We start from the raw sequence: 14,167 nt of genomic DNA on the forward strand, positions 1-14,167 counted from the left end.
TGGAATGAATTTAAGTCCAGGAAAAGCTGCCTCTAGCTTATCCGGTGGCCCAATTGCCCAAGAATGGGGAGAGGAATGTTGGACCACCTGGGCATCTCCTATAACCCAGAGTCTGCTGAGCTGGCAGGAGCTGTCAAAGAGCTCTACACCAGAGCATCTTCTCTTTGGGATTTGGAAAGTGTAGGTGGGAAATGCCACAAAGGAGAGAGTGAACTCACACTATATATAGTGTGCAAAACATAATTTACATTAAAAAGGAAAAAACTAACAACAGATGAATAAGAAGTATATGAAGGTCAAAGATTGATGAAGAGGGCTAGAATAATTGATTAGCACTTCCTTGGCCCTCATAAAGTGGAGAGAAGCCACTGACTAAATTTTTTTAATGGTTGTCAATAGGGAATCACAGGCCACCCTCTTCTGAATTTGTCCTATTCTAAGCCAGTAGCAATTTTCTGGATTTAAAAAAAAAAAAAAAATTCTGCAGAGGTGGGAGGAAGACAGGAGAACCTGGCTAGAAGCACCCAGGATCAAATCCTTCAACCACAGTTATCAAGTGCCTAACTCTACCCAACACCAAAGAAATGGTTCCTCACCTAGAGGTTAATTCTAAACTTGCTACAGGCATCAGAAAGGCTGGTGAGTTACCAGCCTTGCCATGAAGCCCTGGATGAGGGAATCCACCCTGACACTCAGCTTTGCTGTTTGTGCTGTCTACAAACAGGAAGTAAACATTTAATGACTCAGAGGGGCTGGAAACAGTTCTTTGGAAAGGTACTGAAAACTGGGACTGAGTCATATGCCACATCTCTGTTACTCACAAAGAACACTAAAGCAGCAACTCTGAAACTGATAGAAGGTTCTCAAAGAACCTAGTGTGGCCAGCATTTGGAGGAAAGACTTCATTCTCATTCTCTTTTCTAAGCCTTCTGGGGTCACCAGGCAAGCTCTAGCCCACCTAGCATAGGAAGGACTGGACCTGCCTGACCACCACCAAGCAGTACTCCAACTACAAAATAAGTAGTCTGAAATCCTTGTTTCCACACTGAAAATATTGCCAGCAACAAGCATCCAGTCCATAGGCTTGTTTCCTTTTTTCTTGAATATATAAGTGTATGAAACAGAGTCGTGACTGACATTTTTTTTTTAAGTTCCTGCAGCTACTCAAAATCTAACCAACTAACAATGAGCCCTCCCCTCAAGCTTCTTGGCTATTATATAGAACTGTACACATCCTGTAATCACATACATTAAACCCATCAGGTAATTTCAAGAGACCCATCCTTGGGCTCTTTATTCCTCCATAGTGCACCTGATGGGTGCCAGGCTGGGCAGTGGGACGTGGAAGGGCAGAGAGGGACAAAATGACAAGAAGCTATCCCAGTCCTCTGGTTCCCCCCTATACACACATATGCACACGCACACACATAGATATGCATTCACCTTAATTAGGCCTAAGAGCACCCATCCCACCCAACATACATTCTTAGTAACAGGAAAGTTTTCCAAGACATTGAGTAAGAATAAAAATGTTTCTGAGAAATCACTGCTATTCAGTCAACTCCAGGAAAATGAAGGTTAAATAAAAGGCATAAATGACCAAGAAAAATTAAGGAGATTTCCTCCCCAAGCAAGTCCTGTACACACTTTAGTCCACCATATAAATACTTATCCAGATTTTTACTTTGGCTCCTCCTTTAGGGACCAGCACTGAACCAGGCCCCTTTTCATAAGGTCGGGGGAGGGAGAGTTAAGCTCACCTGATCCCAGCCCTCTTCAGGTAGACTCTAGAGGTTCAACAAGGAGCCTCAAAGGAGGGAAGGTTTCTAGGATCAAGTCCCTAATTAGTTACACAAAGAGAAAACCATGAACAATTTGTGCATTTGGTGGTATTTACTTCTTTCTTTTAACAAACTGCCTTTTGGGAACAGAGTTGTCATAAGGGCAAATCAATCACTTCAGGAGGATTAGAATGAAGGGGGAGAGGCAAAAGGGAGGCAAACGGTTTAGCTCAAAGTCTGCCTTCTATGTTAACCCATTGTTTGGTCTCATACCAGAGCTACATGCTCTGTGTTGTAAGAAATGAGATCAGAAACATTAAGGAACCAGCAATTCAGCTTGCCGCCAACATATTGTGATCCACTAGGCAGAAAATATGTTTTTTGCTTGTATGTGTGTATGTATAAATAGACAGATGTAGATACGAGTAATTTTAAAATTAATTTTTGTTTTCTGAATTCCTTTTTGTCAGTCTGTGTTTCCCAAAGACCTTTTACCCTCCAGAGGTTTTAGATCCTAAATATTCATTGTTCAAGTTGATGCTAAGTCCACAGAGATGGACCCCCATAGGCATTGTTTGGACAAAATAGGAGTGTCTGTGGTGATGAAACCAACCAGGTTAACCCATCTCTGAACAGGACAGCTTTCAAAGAAGTCAGAGAGTGAACCCACTGGTCTTGACCTACGTTGATCTTCATGTTTCCTGGGCTGTGGTAGGGACCTGTGCAAAGAGATTGGCCTGCTTATGCTTAGCTGGTGGGACGTTTCCCCACCTCCTCCCTCACCCCATGGATAGGCCAGCCCAAGCTTTTGCCTAAGGGACTCAGCCACCACCACTATCACCACCGCACCAACATGAGCTTTCCTAGGGTCTGGGAACATTCCCAGGAGAGACACCGGTGATGGGCTCTGATCGGAATATAAGGTTGGAGTTTGTCTCTGCTCAGGTCACAAACACTTTATTTCATATCCCAACCCAGATAGACACCCAGGCTCTGAGTTGTTCCCCCATTGTGAGCACCACTCGCCCGGGGCTGAGGCTCGGCACTGACCGGGTCGTAACTGCCAAGGGCCTGACAATGGGCACATCTGTCCTTTCTCTGAGGGATGAAAGCACCTAAGCGGACACGCTCTGCCTTTTGTTACGGACTTTTTTTTCTTTCTTTTGTAAATGAAAGAAAGCCGGCATGTGGCAGCCGGGAATACGTCCCATACTGGGGGCTTCCCCACGCGTCCCCAACCAGGCCCAAGGACCAGGTTCGATTCCGGATTGGAGCGCGATTGTGGAAAGCGAACAATTACTCCCGAAGCTGAATTGATTTTCAAATCTGGAGGCTTCTCGCAGGGACGCCGGGAAGAGTGCGTCCCTACGGGCCAAGCAGAGACCGGCGCGCCTGATCCACCCTGAGGGCGTCAGTCCTTCCGCAAGCAGCGGCCTCTGCGTGCTTTACCAGGAGGGCCATGAAGAAGCCACAGAAACAGCACGAACCTCTGCGGCCCCATCAGAACCCACGAGTTAACGTAGGAACCCATCCAGGGCACTTATAACACACACACACACACACACGCACACACGCGCGCGCGCGCCAGTCATTCACGAAGCGGCGCACCGCTTATTATCAGCTGAACCGGAGAAGGACCCAGGCGGATGAGGACGGAGAGGTATGGTCCGGCCGCGACTCTTGGCACTAAGCGCGCCTCTTCGCAGAGCATGGAAGAGGAAGGGTGGGCAAAGTATTAGGGATCACAGAGACTGTCGGCTGAACAGCCACTGGGTTGACCAAGGCCTTTAAAATATTTGCTCCCCTCCCCAGCAAAAGGTCAAACACCTGAAGCTGGGGAGAGCGTGGACTCTCAGAGGCCCTCCCGGGAAACAGGCCAGGGTGGAAGAAGTGATGACACCAGCTGAGGCTCCTGGGTAACCTTCACCAGGAGGCAGCAACTGGAGAGAGGGGCGATGGCTCTCTAGGCACCGTGCGCCACTCGGATGCGAGTCCAGCAGGTGCGGCCGGGGACTGGGAGGAGAGCCCACCCGAGGCAGGGAGCCAAGGGGGACGCGTTTCCCGGCGCGGGGTAGCAGCCCCAGGTCGCGCTCTACGTTAGACACTCGCACGCGCCCGCCGCTTCCCCGCCACCCGGCGCTGCTGGTCAGGCGTGGAGGCCCCCCACCTTCATTTGTACGGGGACGTCACCGACCGAGAGCGCGGGGACCGAGGGGGCGGGGCCGGTTGGCGCGCCTGCGCGCTGCGCCCGGCTGGCGGGAGGGTGGGCCGCGGCGGCGGCGGCGGCGGAACAGCGGCCACAGAGTCTGCAACAGTAACCGAGCCATGGCTGGAGCTGGCCAGCGGCACGGACAGGCAGCAGCCGCGGAAGGCGCGCGGGCTGCGTCAGGGGAGCCGGGGGCCTCACGATTCTAAGAAGGAGAGGGGCGAGAGGGGGCCAGGGGCGGGAGGGCTGGGGGCACCGCGCTCGCCCAACGGCGCAGATCCTTTTTGGAAATTAATATTTAAAAAAAAAAAAAGAGGACGCAGAGGGGAAGGTGGGGACAAGAGGGAAGGCGAGACACACTGAGAGGGAGACAGAGCCCCACAGTGAGAGGAAGGAAGGAAGGCAACAGTCACCAGCAGCCGATGTGAAAACCGGACTGCGTGCGCCCTTCGCCGCCTCTGCCCGGCCTCATCGATGTTGTGTCCGCCGCCCGCTCGCCCAGATCACGATGAACGCGCAGCTGACCATGGAGGCAATCGGGGAACTGCACGGGGTGAGCCATGAGCCGGTGCCGGCCCCTGCCGACTTGCTGGGCGGCAGCCCCCACGCGCGAAGCTCGGTGGCGCACCGCGGCAGCCACCTGCCCCCGGCGCACCCGCGCTCCATGGGCATGGCGTCCTTGCTGGACGGCGGCGGCGGGAGCGGCGATTACCACCACCACCACCGGGCCCCCGAGCACAGCCTGGCCGGCCCCCTGCACCCCACCATGACCATGGCCTGCGAGACTCCCCCAGGTATGAGCATGCCCACCACCTACACCACCTTAACCCCTCTGCAGCCGCTGCCGCCCATCTCCACCGTCTCGGACAAGTTCCCTCACCATCACCATCACCACCACCACCACCACCACCCGCACCACCACCAGCGCCTGGCAGGCAACGTGAGCGGTAGCTTCACACTCATGCGGGACGAGCGCGGGCTGGCCTCCATGAATAACCTCTATACCCCCTACCACAAGGACGTGGCCGGCATGGGCCAGAGCCTCTCGCCCCTTTCCGGCTCCGGTCTGGGCGGCATCCACAACTCCCAGCAAGGGCTCCCACACTATGCCCACCCGGGTGCCGCCATGCCCACCGACAAAATGCTCACCCCCAACGGCTTCGAAGCCCACCACCCGGCCATGCTCGGTCGTCACGGGGAGCAGCACCTCACGCCCACTTCGGCAGGCATGGTTCCCATCAACGGCCTTCCTCCACACCACCCCCACGCCCACCTGAACGCCCAGGGCCACGGGCAACTCCTGGGCACGGCCCGGGAGCCCAACCCTTCGGTAACCGGTGCGCAGGTCAGCAATGGAAGTAATTCAGGGCAGATGGAAGAGATCAATACCAAAGAGGTGGCGCAGCGTATCACCACCGAGCTCAAGCGCTACAGCATCCCACAGGCCATCTTCGCGCAGAGGGTGCTCTGCCGTTCCCAAGGGACCCTCTCGGACCTGCTACGCAACCCCAAACCCTGGAGCAAACTCAAGTCCGGCCGGGAGACCTTCAGGAGAATGTGGAAGTGGCTGCAGGAGCCGGAGTTCCAGCGTATGTCTGCGCTCCGCTTAGCAGGTGAGCGGCCAAGTTGTTAGGCGCGAGAGCAGATAAGGTATTGGGGAAGCTAAAGGGACCCAAGGAGGCAGAGAAGGACAGCCTTCTGTGCACGCTTCATCCCGTCCTTCTTTCACTGAGAGGGGGGTTCCTAGGCCTGGAAGAGCCTGAGCGTGGCTCTCGGGAGCAGACAGCCCCTTCCAGGACTCAGTGCATTGGGCTGTGGAAGGTTCCGGGAGCTGAGCGGCGCGGCCTGGGTGATTGCGGGGACGCATTTGTGCTGGGAGACAGCGCAGGAAGCTCGAACAACCATAGGAAGAGAGGAATCCCCACACCTGGATGGATACGATTTGTGCGTCGCTTCTGGGTTTCACACTCGGGTTTGGGGAGAGAGAGGCGAAGCGTGCGTGAAACTGTGCGCAGATGCTGCCAACCAGTATCCTTGGCACATACCTGGGCGCTGCGCTGGAGCGTGCAGGAGCTGCCTGCCAATGTTTATCTGAACTCGCTGCGTTGACTCCCCACTCTGGCGCTCACTCTAGTGGCACCGAGAAGGGCAGGGGTCTGGGGAGTGGGGAGCGCACTCTGGGAGTTCCAGCAAATGGTTAGGGAACCGCGGAGGTGGGTGTGTGGCGCAGATGCTTCCTAAGATTTAGCACGCACTTTGCGCGGGTGACCGACTGTTGAGACGGAGGCAGACCGTGCCAAGGTCCAGGTGAGGGCGGCCAAGGAGTAAGGGAGCTTCTACATGAGCGCAGAGACCGCTTTCGTTGCCGATTCGCTTAGTACTTCTCATTTTGTTTTATTCTTCCACATCAATTTTCGTCTGAATCCCCATGCAGGGGGTGGGAGTGTGAGAGGAAAAAACAAAAAACAAGTCTTCGAGCAGAGGTCTCCTGGCCCCAAACCCCGAGCACTAGTGTTTCTGAGTTGGGCGGGAAGGTCTCGGTGGCGTTGCATACACACAGCGCCCAGCTCCCCCAGCCTCTCTAGGCCAAGATACGGCGAAGGCTCTGGTCAGCCGACTGGCGGAGGGGACAAGTGACGCCAGCCTGAATCACACGGGGGACTTCAAGCAGATTCAGCCACCCTCTAGGGCGGAGGACAAGCGGAGAGGTAGAGCCAAGGGGAGCCGAGGGTGGACTCGGTTTGATGAGACCGGGGCTGAGTTGATTGACTCTTGGGTACATACTGCCGCTCCCCACCCCATCTTAGCCCGGCGCCCTCGCCAGAGTCCTGGCGAAGAAAAAGGTAAAAGCCGGAATGAGGGTTTGTTAATTAACTGATCGTTCTCCATTAATTCGTCCCTGGAGTACAAGAGACAGTCAATCCGCTCAGAGCCGGGGGCACTGAGCCGTTTCACAGTCTAAAATCAAAGCGAGAGGCCAGGGCCCCCTCCCCCACATCGTGCGGGCCAATGAGAAGCTAGAGGGGAGCAGGTGCCGGCGTCCCCGCGAGCTTGCGACTAGAGCCGGAGAGGACTCAAAGCACTCCTGGCGTGTGAGCGCTTGTGGCCTGGCTAAAACGCCTCGCCGCCTGAGCCTCTGCCACCGCCAGGTTTTCCAGCCCAACCCCGCGCTCGTAGGCTCCAAGCAAAGTCCCCAGGAGGACTCGTGTAGCCTTCGCCCAGAAGTCTGGAGAGGCTGGGGTAAGGGGACGGGAGGGCAAGAAAGAGCTTGTCCGGGTATCCTCTGGGGCTCCCGCAATTCCATTCTGTAGTTGTGTGTGCGGCCACCAGATCGCCACCCCCCCCCCCCCCATCTCATGGGTTGACCGAGACCCCAGGACAGTTGAAGTTCTAGAAGGAATGGCCGAAAAGCCTGTTCCTCTCCCTGACTGCTTCGCCTCTACGGGAGCCCAAGGTAGTGCCTTTTCACACGCGCGCACGCCAGGCCAGCCTCGAGTCGGGCTTCAGGACCTTTTACCCAGGCAGTGTACACACAAGCCTCACTTAGTGGGGTTAGGGGAATGCAAGGAGAGAAAGCCGTCCCCTCAGGAAAACTCGCTCCACGCCCCCTACCTCGTGAAGGCGCTTCTTCAGGACTTCAACGACTCTCTTTCCCCAGGGCCTCCCATCTCCCCCTCGAAAGACTGACTGAGAAGTTAGGTTCAGAGACGTCCCAGAGCCCTGGCAACACGGCCTAGAGCTCTGTCCTGCAGGAGCGTCCTCTGACCTCCTTGCGTGGGCAGGCCTGGGGAGGTGCGGGCGGCGTACCCACCAGGGCTCTCGGGGACCCGAGTTATCGAAGGGGCCGCTGCCTGGCACCCAGCAGCTAGTGGAGAGTCTGGGCGCGTGGCCTTATCCTCGGTGAGGTGGGGGTGGGGAAGGAAAATCGGAGACTTTCGGCGGAACAGGCGTTTGGCGCCAAACCCCCAGCGAACTCTGCATCCTAAGACCCGGATGGAGAGTCGTCTCTTCCATTTTCCTTTCTTTAACTTCATTAAAGGGGTGGGGCTGGCTGGGATGAGCGTGCTTGCGGAGCCAGCCGGGATCAATCCGGGAAGAACCACGACTTGTTTTTAAGACACCAACTAACAGCGAACCGTCCTGTTAGCATTTCTTTTACGGAAAATAAAGGCGGGGGGCAGATTCCTGGGCCGTTCAAATGATCTCTTGTAGGTTCTGACTGCAGGTGACCTAAAACAGATTGCAGGACATGTTGGCCCCAGCTGTGGGACGTCGCCGCCCCCCTCCCCGCTGCCAGCTCCGTCCGATGCACAGAGAAATGTGCCACTTGCAGCTCTGCTCGCCTTTACATTCAAAGACCCCCCCCCCCCCCACACACACACACACACTCGTTTCTACCCCATTCCAGGCAAGGCCCATCGAGGTCGGTTCCTTGGCTGGATGGCGGGAGACTCGCTTCTTCGTGCCCCTCCTGGTACCCCAGGTTCCGGGCAGGTGGCAGACTGTTTGGAGAGACGCTTTCTCTTCATGAAATTACATCGGCTGGTGGAAGAAAAGAGTCAGGAGGAAATTTTCACCAAATTAACTACCTTTAAAAAATCAATATATTTTTCCCCTCAATGTAGTACTTGCTGCTGCCCCATTTAAGTGCAGTGCATAGGCTCACGTTGCGTCTCCTCCCAGGTGGGGAGAGTGGGCTGGGCTGTGCGGGTGGGTGGTCGCCCGCCTCTGACGTGGTTGCCTATTAAGAGGGGAGGAGATTAGTTTCCAATTAAAGATTCCAGAAGACTCTGGCCACATTAGGGGAGCTGCCAGTGGAGTAAGTCGCTGCAAGTGCACACCCACCAGCGGGCAGGGCCGCCCTGAGGCACCTGTGAAGGTGGAGGTGTGGAAACCTCCAAACTGCAGCGCCCGGGAGCCACACGGGTCTGCAGCACCCAGGACTGCTCCTATTTCCAGGCTGGCACTTGCCTCAGGGCCACCTGGAGAAGGGCAGGGGTGAGGGTGAGGGGGTGGCAGTCTGGCCAGAAGGTGGCCATGAGAAAAGTCTCCGCTAGGCCAACCTGGGCCATGTTTGCCATAAGTGGCCTTGCGGTCTGGTTGATTGATAACTGGCCCCCGCACAAGTCCATTTGCTTTTGGTTAATATTTATCCCAGCGGGTGACACTTCAACTGTCCCCTCATTTCCCTGGACCAGGGGAGCCAAGCAGAAGGAGTGCGATGCTGGGCCCTGGGAACCCCACTTCCCGAATCCTCAAAGACTCTGAGCCGGGAGAAAAGCCAGGACTGGGCCTAAGGAATGCAGGAACAGAAGGGTTCCTGTGCCCAAGAGTAGGAGGAGAAGGTGCCAAATAGACTAGTTCCCCCCATACCCAGGCCGGCGTCTCAGCGCCGCGGGTCTCCGGCAGTGCAGCTGCTCCCATCAGGCTGTGGCGCGAACAAAGGGCCCGTGGGGCGCAGAGGACCGAGTCAGCCTCGCAGCCTGAGGGCGAGGAGGGCTGGCTGCCGGGAGGAGAGCCTCTTCCGAACCTTTCTTATAGCCTCCTCCCAGCGTGGCCTGGGGGGCAGCCAGTTGTCAGGCAGAGGCAGAGTCCCCTCACCAACTCAGGCCCATCGGTCGCCTTGCTCCCGGGGAGTTGGTTTGGGACCCCCTGACACACTAGCCAAACAGGTCTGGCTCTGGAGTCCAGTCACCAGACTGCTTTGCGTGCACCTTTCTCCCAGCCCATGTCTGAGTCCTAGAGGCCGTGTGATAATAGTTCTCCCTTGCGGTCCCCACTAGGGAGCACAAACTCCAGGGAGGAGAGGAGGGAACACATGGAGTTAAGTGTGCATGTGGTGAAGATCACAGCAGATAGTTTGACTAGAGTGGAGGAGATCTGCTGGTCGTGCTGTGGTGACCTGGTGTCGGGGCATTGAGCACATCCGCCAGAGACAATAAACCCTGCGGCCTGTTCCTAGGGCGGTTGGCTCTCCCACCAGCGGGCACAGGCCCAAGTCAGAGGGCGATCAGGGTCAATAGAAACCCAATCCTGCCGTAGCTGTTTTGTACCTGACACTTGGGACGATCTGTGCCAACAACAGCAAGGTTGTGTTGTAGCAGCAGAGAGACTCAAATCCCAGGCTGCATCTTTATCTTCAAGCTTCCAGTGCTCAGTGCCAGGTGGGGAGCTAAACTCCTGCCCTCGCTGATGCCCTCGATCTGGACTCACCTTCCCCCAGTAGCTTAGGGGATCGTACTGTGCTCCAGACTGTGCTCCGGTAACTGCGCGCGCCCCCTGCGGGCCGCAGAGCCAGGCACCCAGTAAACCTCAGTGCCTCAATCCAATGGGAAGAGAAGAGGCTTTGTTTTAGAACACTGATGTGATTTTCAACCGATAACTGTTTTGATTGGTAGAGTGTAGTGGAGGGAGGAAAGGATACTTAGTGGATCTGTCTTGGTCCTACCCACTTCCTGGGTATGATCCCACTGGTGAGACAAAATCGCCATTCCCCCAAATTATACTCCAACTCTAACCTCTCCAAACAAGATAGCATGTTTGGAATTTATATCCAAATTATACTTCTGCTGGCATGTTGAGAGTATCAGGATCACAGGAGAGAAGGTGACCCTGGCGGTCTGAAATCAGAGATTGGGGCTCAGGGTGTAGTGAAGGGAGAGTGGATTAGCATTCCCTTTGTTTTGTTGTTTCGCCTTCCAGCTAACTGACCGGAGTTGGAAGGCTGCCCTGAGGCTTTGAGCTTGAAGCTCTTTGTTTGCCTTCTGGTGGGGTGCATGAAGGCACGCTTGGAGGCCTGGCAGCCTGAAGCCCCAGTGTGGCGTCAGGACCCTGGACAGGGCCCAGTCAGGCCTGTCGTCTGGGTTTCTCTTGCCCTTAAAAAGTGGCTAAGATGGCTTTGAAGAGTTGTGGTGAGGAAACAAAAATTAACAGCTAATATTTCAAAGTTTATGAGAAGTCATGAGACCCTACCAGTAGTATCCATGAGCACAATCAAGTAATAATGGAAAAGATCAAACCTATCCTCGTCAATCAGGTGGTTGATCTTTTCTTCCCTCCCCAGCAGCTTTCTGCATGCATCTGAGTGCACATACACACCTGCTTGTACAATCAGAATTTAAGTCCCTATGGGTGTGACAGGGGTTGGATCATTAAGCTAAAACGTTCAATTCAGTCCCTTTGATCCGTGCTGGGGAAAATCTATAGTCATCTCTAATCTATGAGGTCTTTAAGGAGGTTGTTACATGAGCTGTTTTGATGTCATCATTTCCACATTCATGGCAAATTCAGCTAATCAAACAGATGCTGCTACCCAAAGTTCTCAGAAGAAAGAGTTCTTGCAGAGTATATCGGTAAAATTTATTCTTGATTTCCTTATAAGAAAGAAAATCCTCAAGTCTAGTGAAAGTGGGTAATTGAAAAGGAGGTTCTTGGGTGTCTTGCTCCTCAAAATACATAGTTAGAAGCCTTGCCCTTCAAGTAACAGTGCTCAGTGCTCTTTGTAAACTTCATATATTGGAATAGTTAAACACCAGTTTAATATTTGAAGTCAACCAAGGAGTTTAGATGGACAGGATGAGAAATTTCTAATTTCATTTCAGTCCCCATAAAAACAGAAGTTTCCACACTCTTGGCAAATTTGAATGGTCCTCAATCTAGGGTACCAACAGAAGGAGGGTCTTATTGAAGTCATAATAGTTAAAGTATAGATTTCCTATAACTTGGGATAAAGGTTTCAACAAGTATTAATTAAATACTTTTTCATTTTGTTTGTATTTAAATAAGATGGCTAAGCACCTTTGAGAGAAGTCATTTCCTGAAAAGTGTCAGCCTTATAGAGTTTAGTAAAAAGGAAAAACCTGATTTCTAATGTGAATTAATTTAATGCATAATCATACATTCTTGTCTTTATCAATAGATTTGCATAGATTTTTACTTTAACACAAGTATGCTAATTTGAATGAAGCTTAATTTTATTCTGAAATTGTAGAATTGGCTTAGATGACCAGGCCAATCACAGGACAATCTGATTATTTTGATACAAACATATAAATTTGTTTTACCACAGGGTCTGGCTATAGAAACATCCACATTGTGTTCCTCCCCAAAGATGTAACATGATCATAAAGCTAAACAAATTAGCTTCCAGAAATTTTCCTCTCCTTTAGGTGAGATAGTTTGATAAGATAACAGCTGAACAGAACGAGATCCTGAAGTTCAACCCACAGATTTGTCTTGGCGAGTGATAAGGAAGTCAGTTGATAAGGAAGGAGCTTGTGTCCATTGTGTACCTATTATTGGTCAGGAACTCTGCTGGGCACAAATGTGTTGTGCTTAGTTGCTCAGTCATGTCTGACTTTTTGTGACCCCATGGACTATAGCCCGCCAGGCTCTTCTGTCCATGGGGATTCTCCAGGCAAGAATACTGGAGTGGGTTGCCATGGGGATCTCCAGGGGATCTTCCCAGCCCAGGGATCAAACCCAGTTCTTCTGTGTTATAGGCAGATTCTTTACCGTCTGAGCCACCATTTAATTCTCCCTGTACCAGTGGTTCCCAAATCTTGCTATACTTTGAACTTATTTAGGGATCTTTTCAAAAATTATTCCTGGCTAAAATCTCAAATATTCTGAACATTAGTAGTATAGCGCATGACCTGGGCACTGTGATTTTTAAGAGCTCTGATGTGATTTTAATGTGTGGCAAAGTTTAGGAGCCACTAGTGTATGGGGTAGTTACCATTATTTTCCGGCTTCTCTGTTCAATGAGGTTGAATTACTTAACTGCGGTAACAAAGCTGGAAATCACTGAGGCCCTGTGCACAACTTTCTCAACTCAAAGCCCAGAACCCCCTTACCCTCCACCCTGTGCCTCAATTACGGGTTCAAGTTCACCAGGTCAGTGGACCAAGAATGTGGAAATGTCTGATCCCCTGTCATAAACACCAACTTGGAAAGTCTCTGCATAATAAAGGCCTTGAAAGTAGAGAATGTGTGTCTTCCCTCTGGGATGCTAAAAGAGAGATACTTGTGGAAACTTCTTTTTTTTATTAAGACTTATAAGAGAGATCTTTTGTTGCTCCTTTGAAGAAAGAGGGAATGTGAGGCAGTAACAGAGCTAGCCATGAAACTCAAGTCTCCTTATCCATTTGTTCACTTAAACAATTATTGATGGGCAAGACCCATCTCATTAGATGTGTTCTGTGGGTAGGACTGGTCCACCGGGACCCAGCCTGGAGGAGGGCCCAAAGGCCCAAACCTCCCATACTTTCTGGCATTGGTGTTCTGATCCGCACTTGCACAATAATTATATTTCTCGGCTTCACATCAGTTCCTGTCTTGCTATTCCAAAGCTTGCCTGTTACTCATGTTTTAGGACTCTGCACTAAAAAATAATAAATTGACTTAAACTCTGTATATATGTTGGCAGTCGTCCAGAGGGTAACTTACAGTTTCCCTCAACCACTGCAAGCTTCCAGTTATCTGAGTGTTTCTCATCTCCCTTTGCAATCGCCATAGGATCCTCAGAATCGACAGTTTCTGAAATCGCTGCTTTCGTTTTTGCATCTGGTGATGACCTTATAGTCCCAAAGAGAGGTTATCAAAGGAACATAATAAACTCTATTCTTTTCACTTTCTTTCCTGTTGTCTTCTAAAACAGATCAACGCGGGAAATTAAATAAATAAATGAGCGAAACGCGCCACCTAGTGAATCCTGTGCTCACTGCAGGTGAAGTGCGTGAGAGGAGTGGCTAGCGCGATTCAAGTATTGATGGAGTCACAAAAATCGTTCATTAAGGCAATTTAATCTTTGCTATTAAATGTCCTTTCAATTCATTTGGGGTAATTAAGATGCAGTTAAAGTGATTAAATTCTAATTACTTATGCTAGACAAAGACATATTTGTCACACTAATGCGGTTAACTAAGGACTCAGAAAGAAAGTTAACATTTACTTCAAATGATGCAACTGGAAAAATCAGTTCCTCTTTTCATCATTAATCCAGTGAGCTGGGTGATTATGTAATGGCACTACAAGCTCATTAAACAGGGGAAGTGCTGATTAAAATGACTGCTGGGAGGAAAACCTGATCCAGGAGTACCAAAGTACCCTTTGGTCAGCATTCTTAGCAAAATTACTTGAAGGCCTCTCTCTTCAAGCCGCCCCCCCTCCCCCAAAGTAA

The 14,167-nt window shown here is 51.9% G+C and overlaps 1 protein-coding gene across 1 annotated transcript in view; it reads left to right on the forward strand.

Moving 5' to 3' along the window:
* The first annotated feature begins 3,221 nt into the window (after positions 1-3,221).
* The window catches only part of ONECUT1 (one cut homeobox 1), a 34,439-nt gene continuing 23,493 nt past the window's right edge, over positions 3,222-14,167 (forward strand). Inside the window, exon 1 of the mRNA XM_069596478.1 lies at positions 3,222-5,600. Coding sequence (XP_069452579.1) covers positions 4,496-5,600 — 1,105 coding nt within the window. The 5' untranslated portion in view covers positions 3,222-4,495. The remainder of the gene's footprint in view (positions 5,601-14,167) is intronic.

Source organism: Ovis canadensis, chromosome 7, assembly GCF_042477335.2.
Source record: "Ovis canadensis isolate MfBH-ARS-UI-01 breed Bighorn chromosome 7, ARS-UI_OviCan_v2, whole genome shotgun sequence".
NCBI lineage: Eukaryota > Metazoa > Chordata > Mammalia > Artiodactyla > Bovidae > Ovis > Ovis canadensis.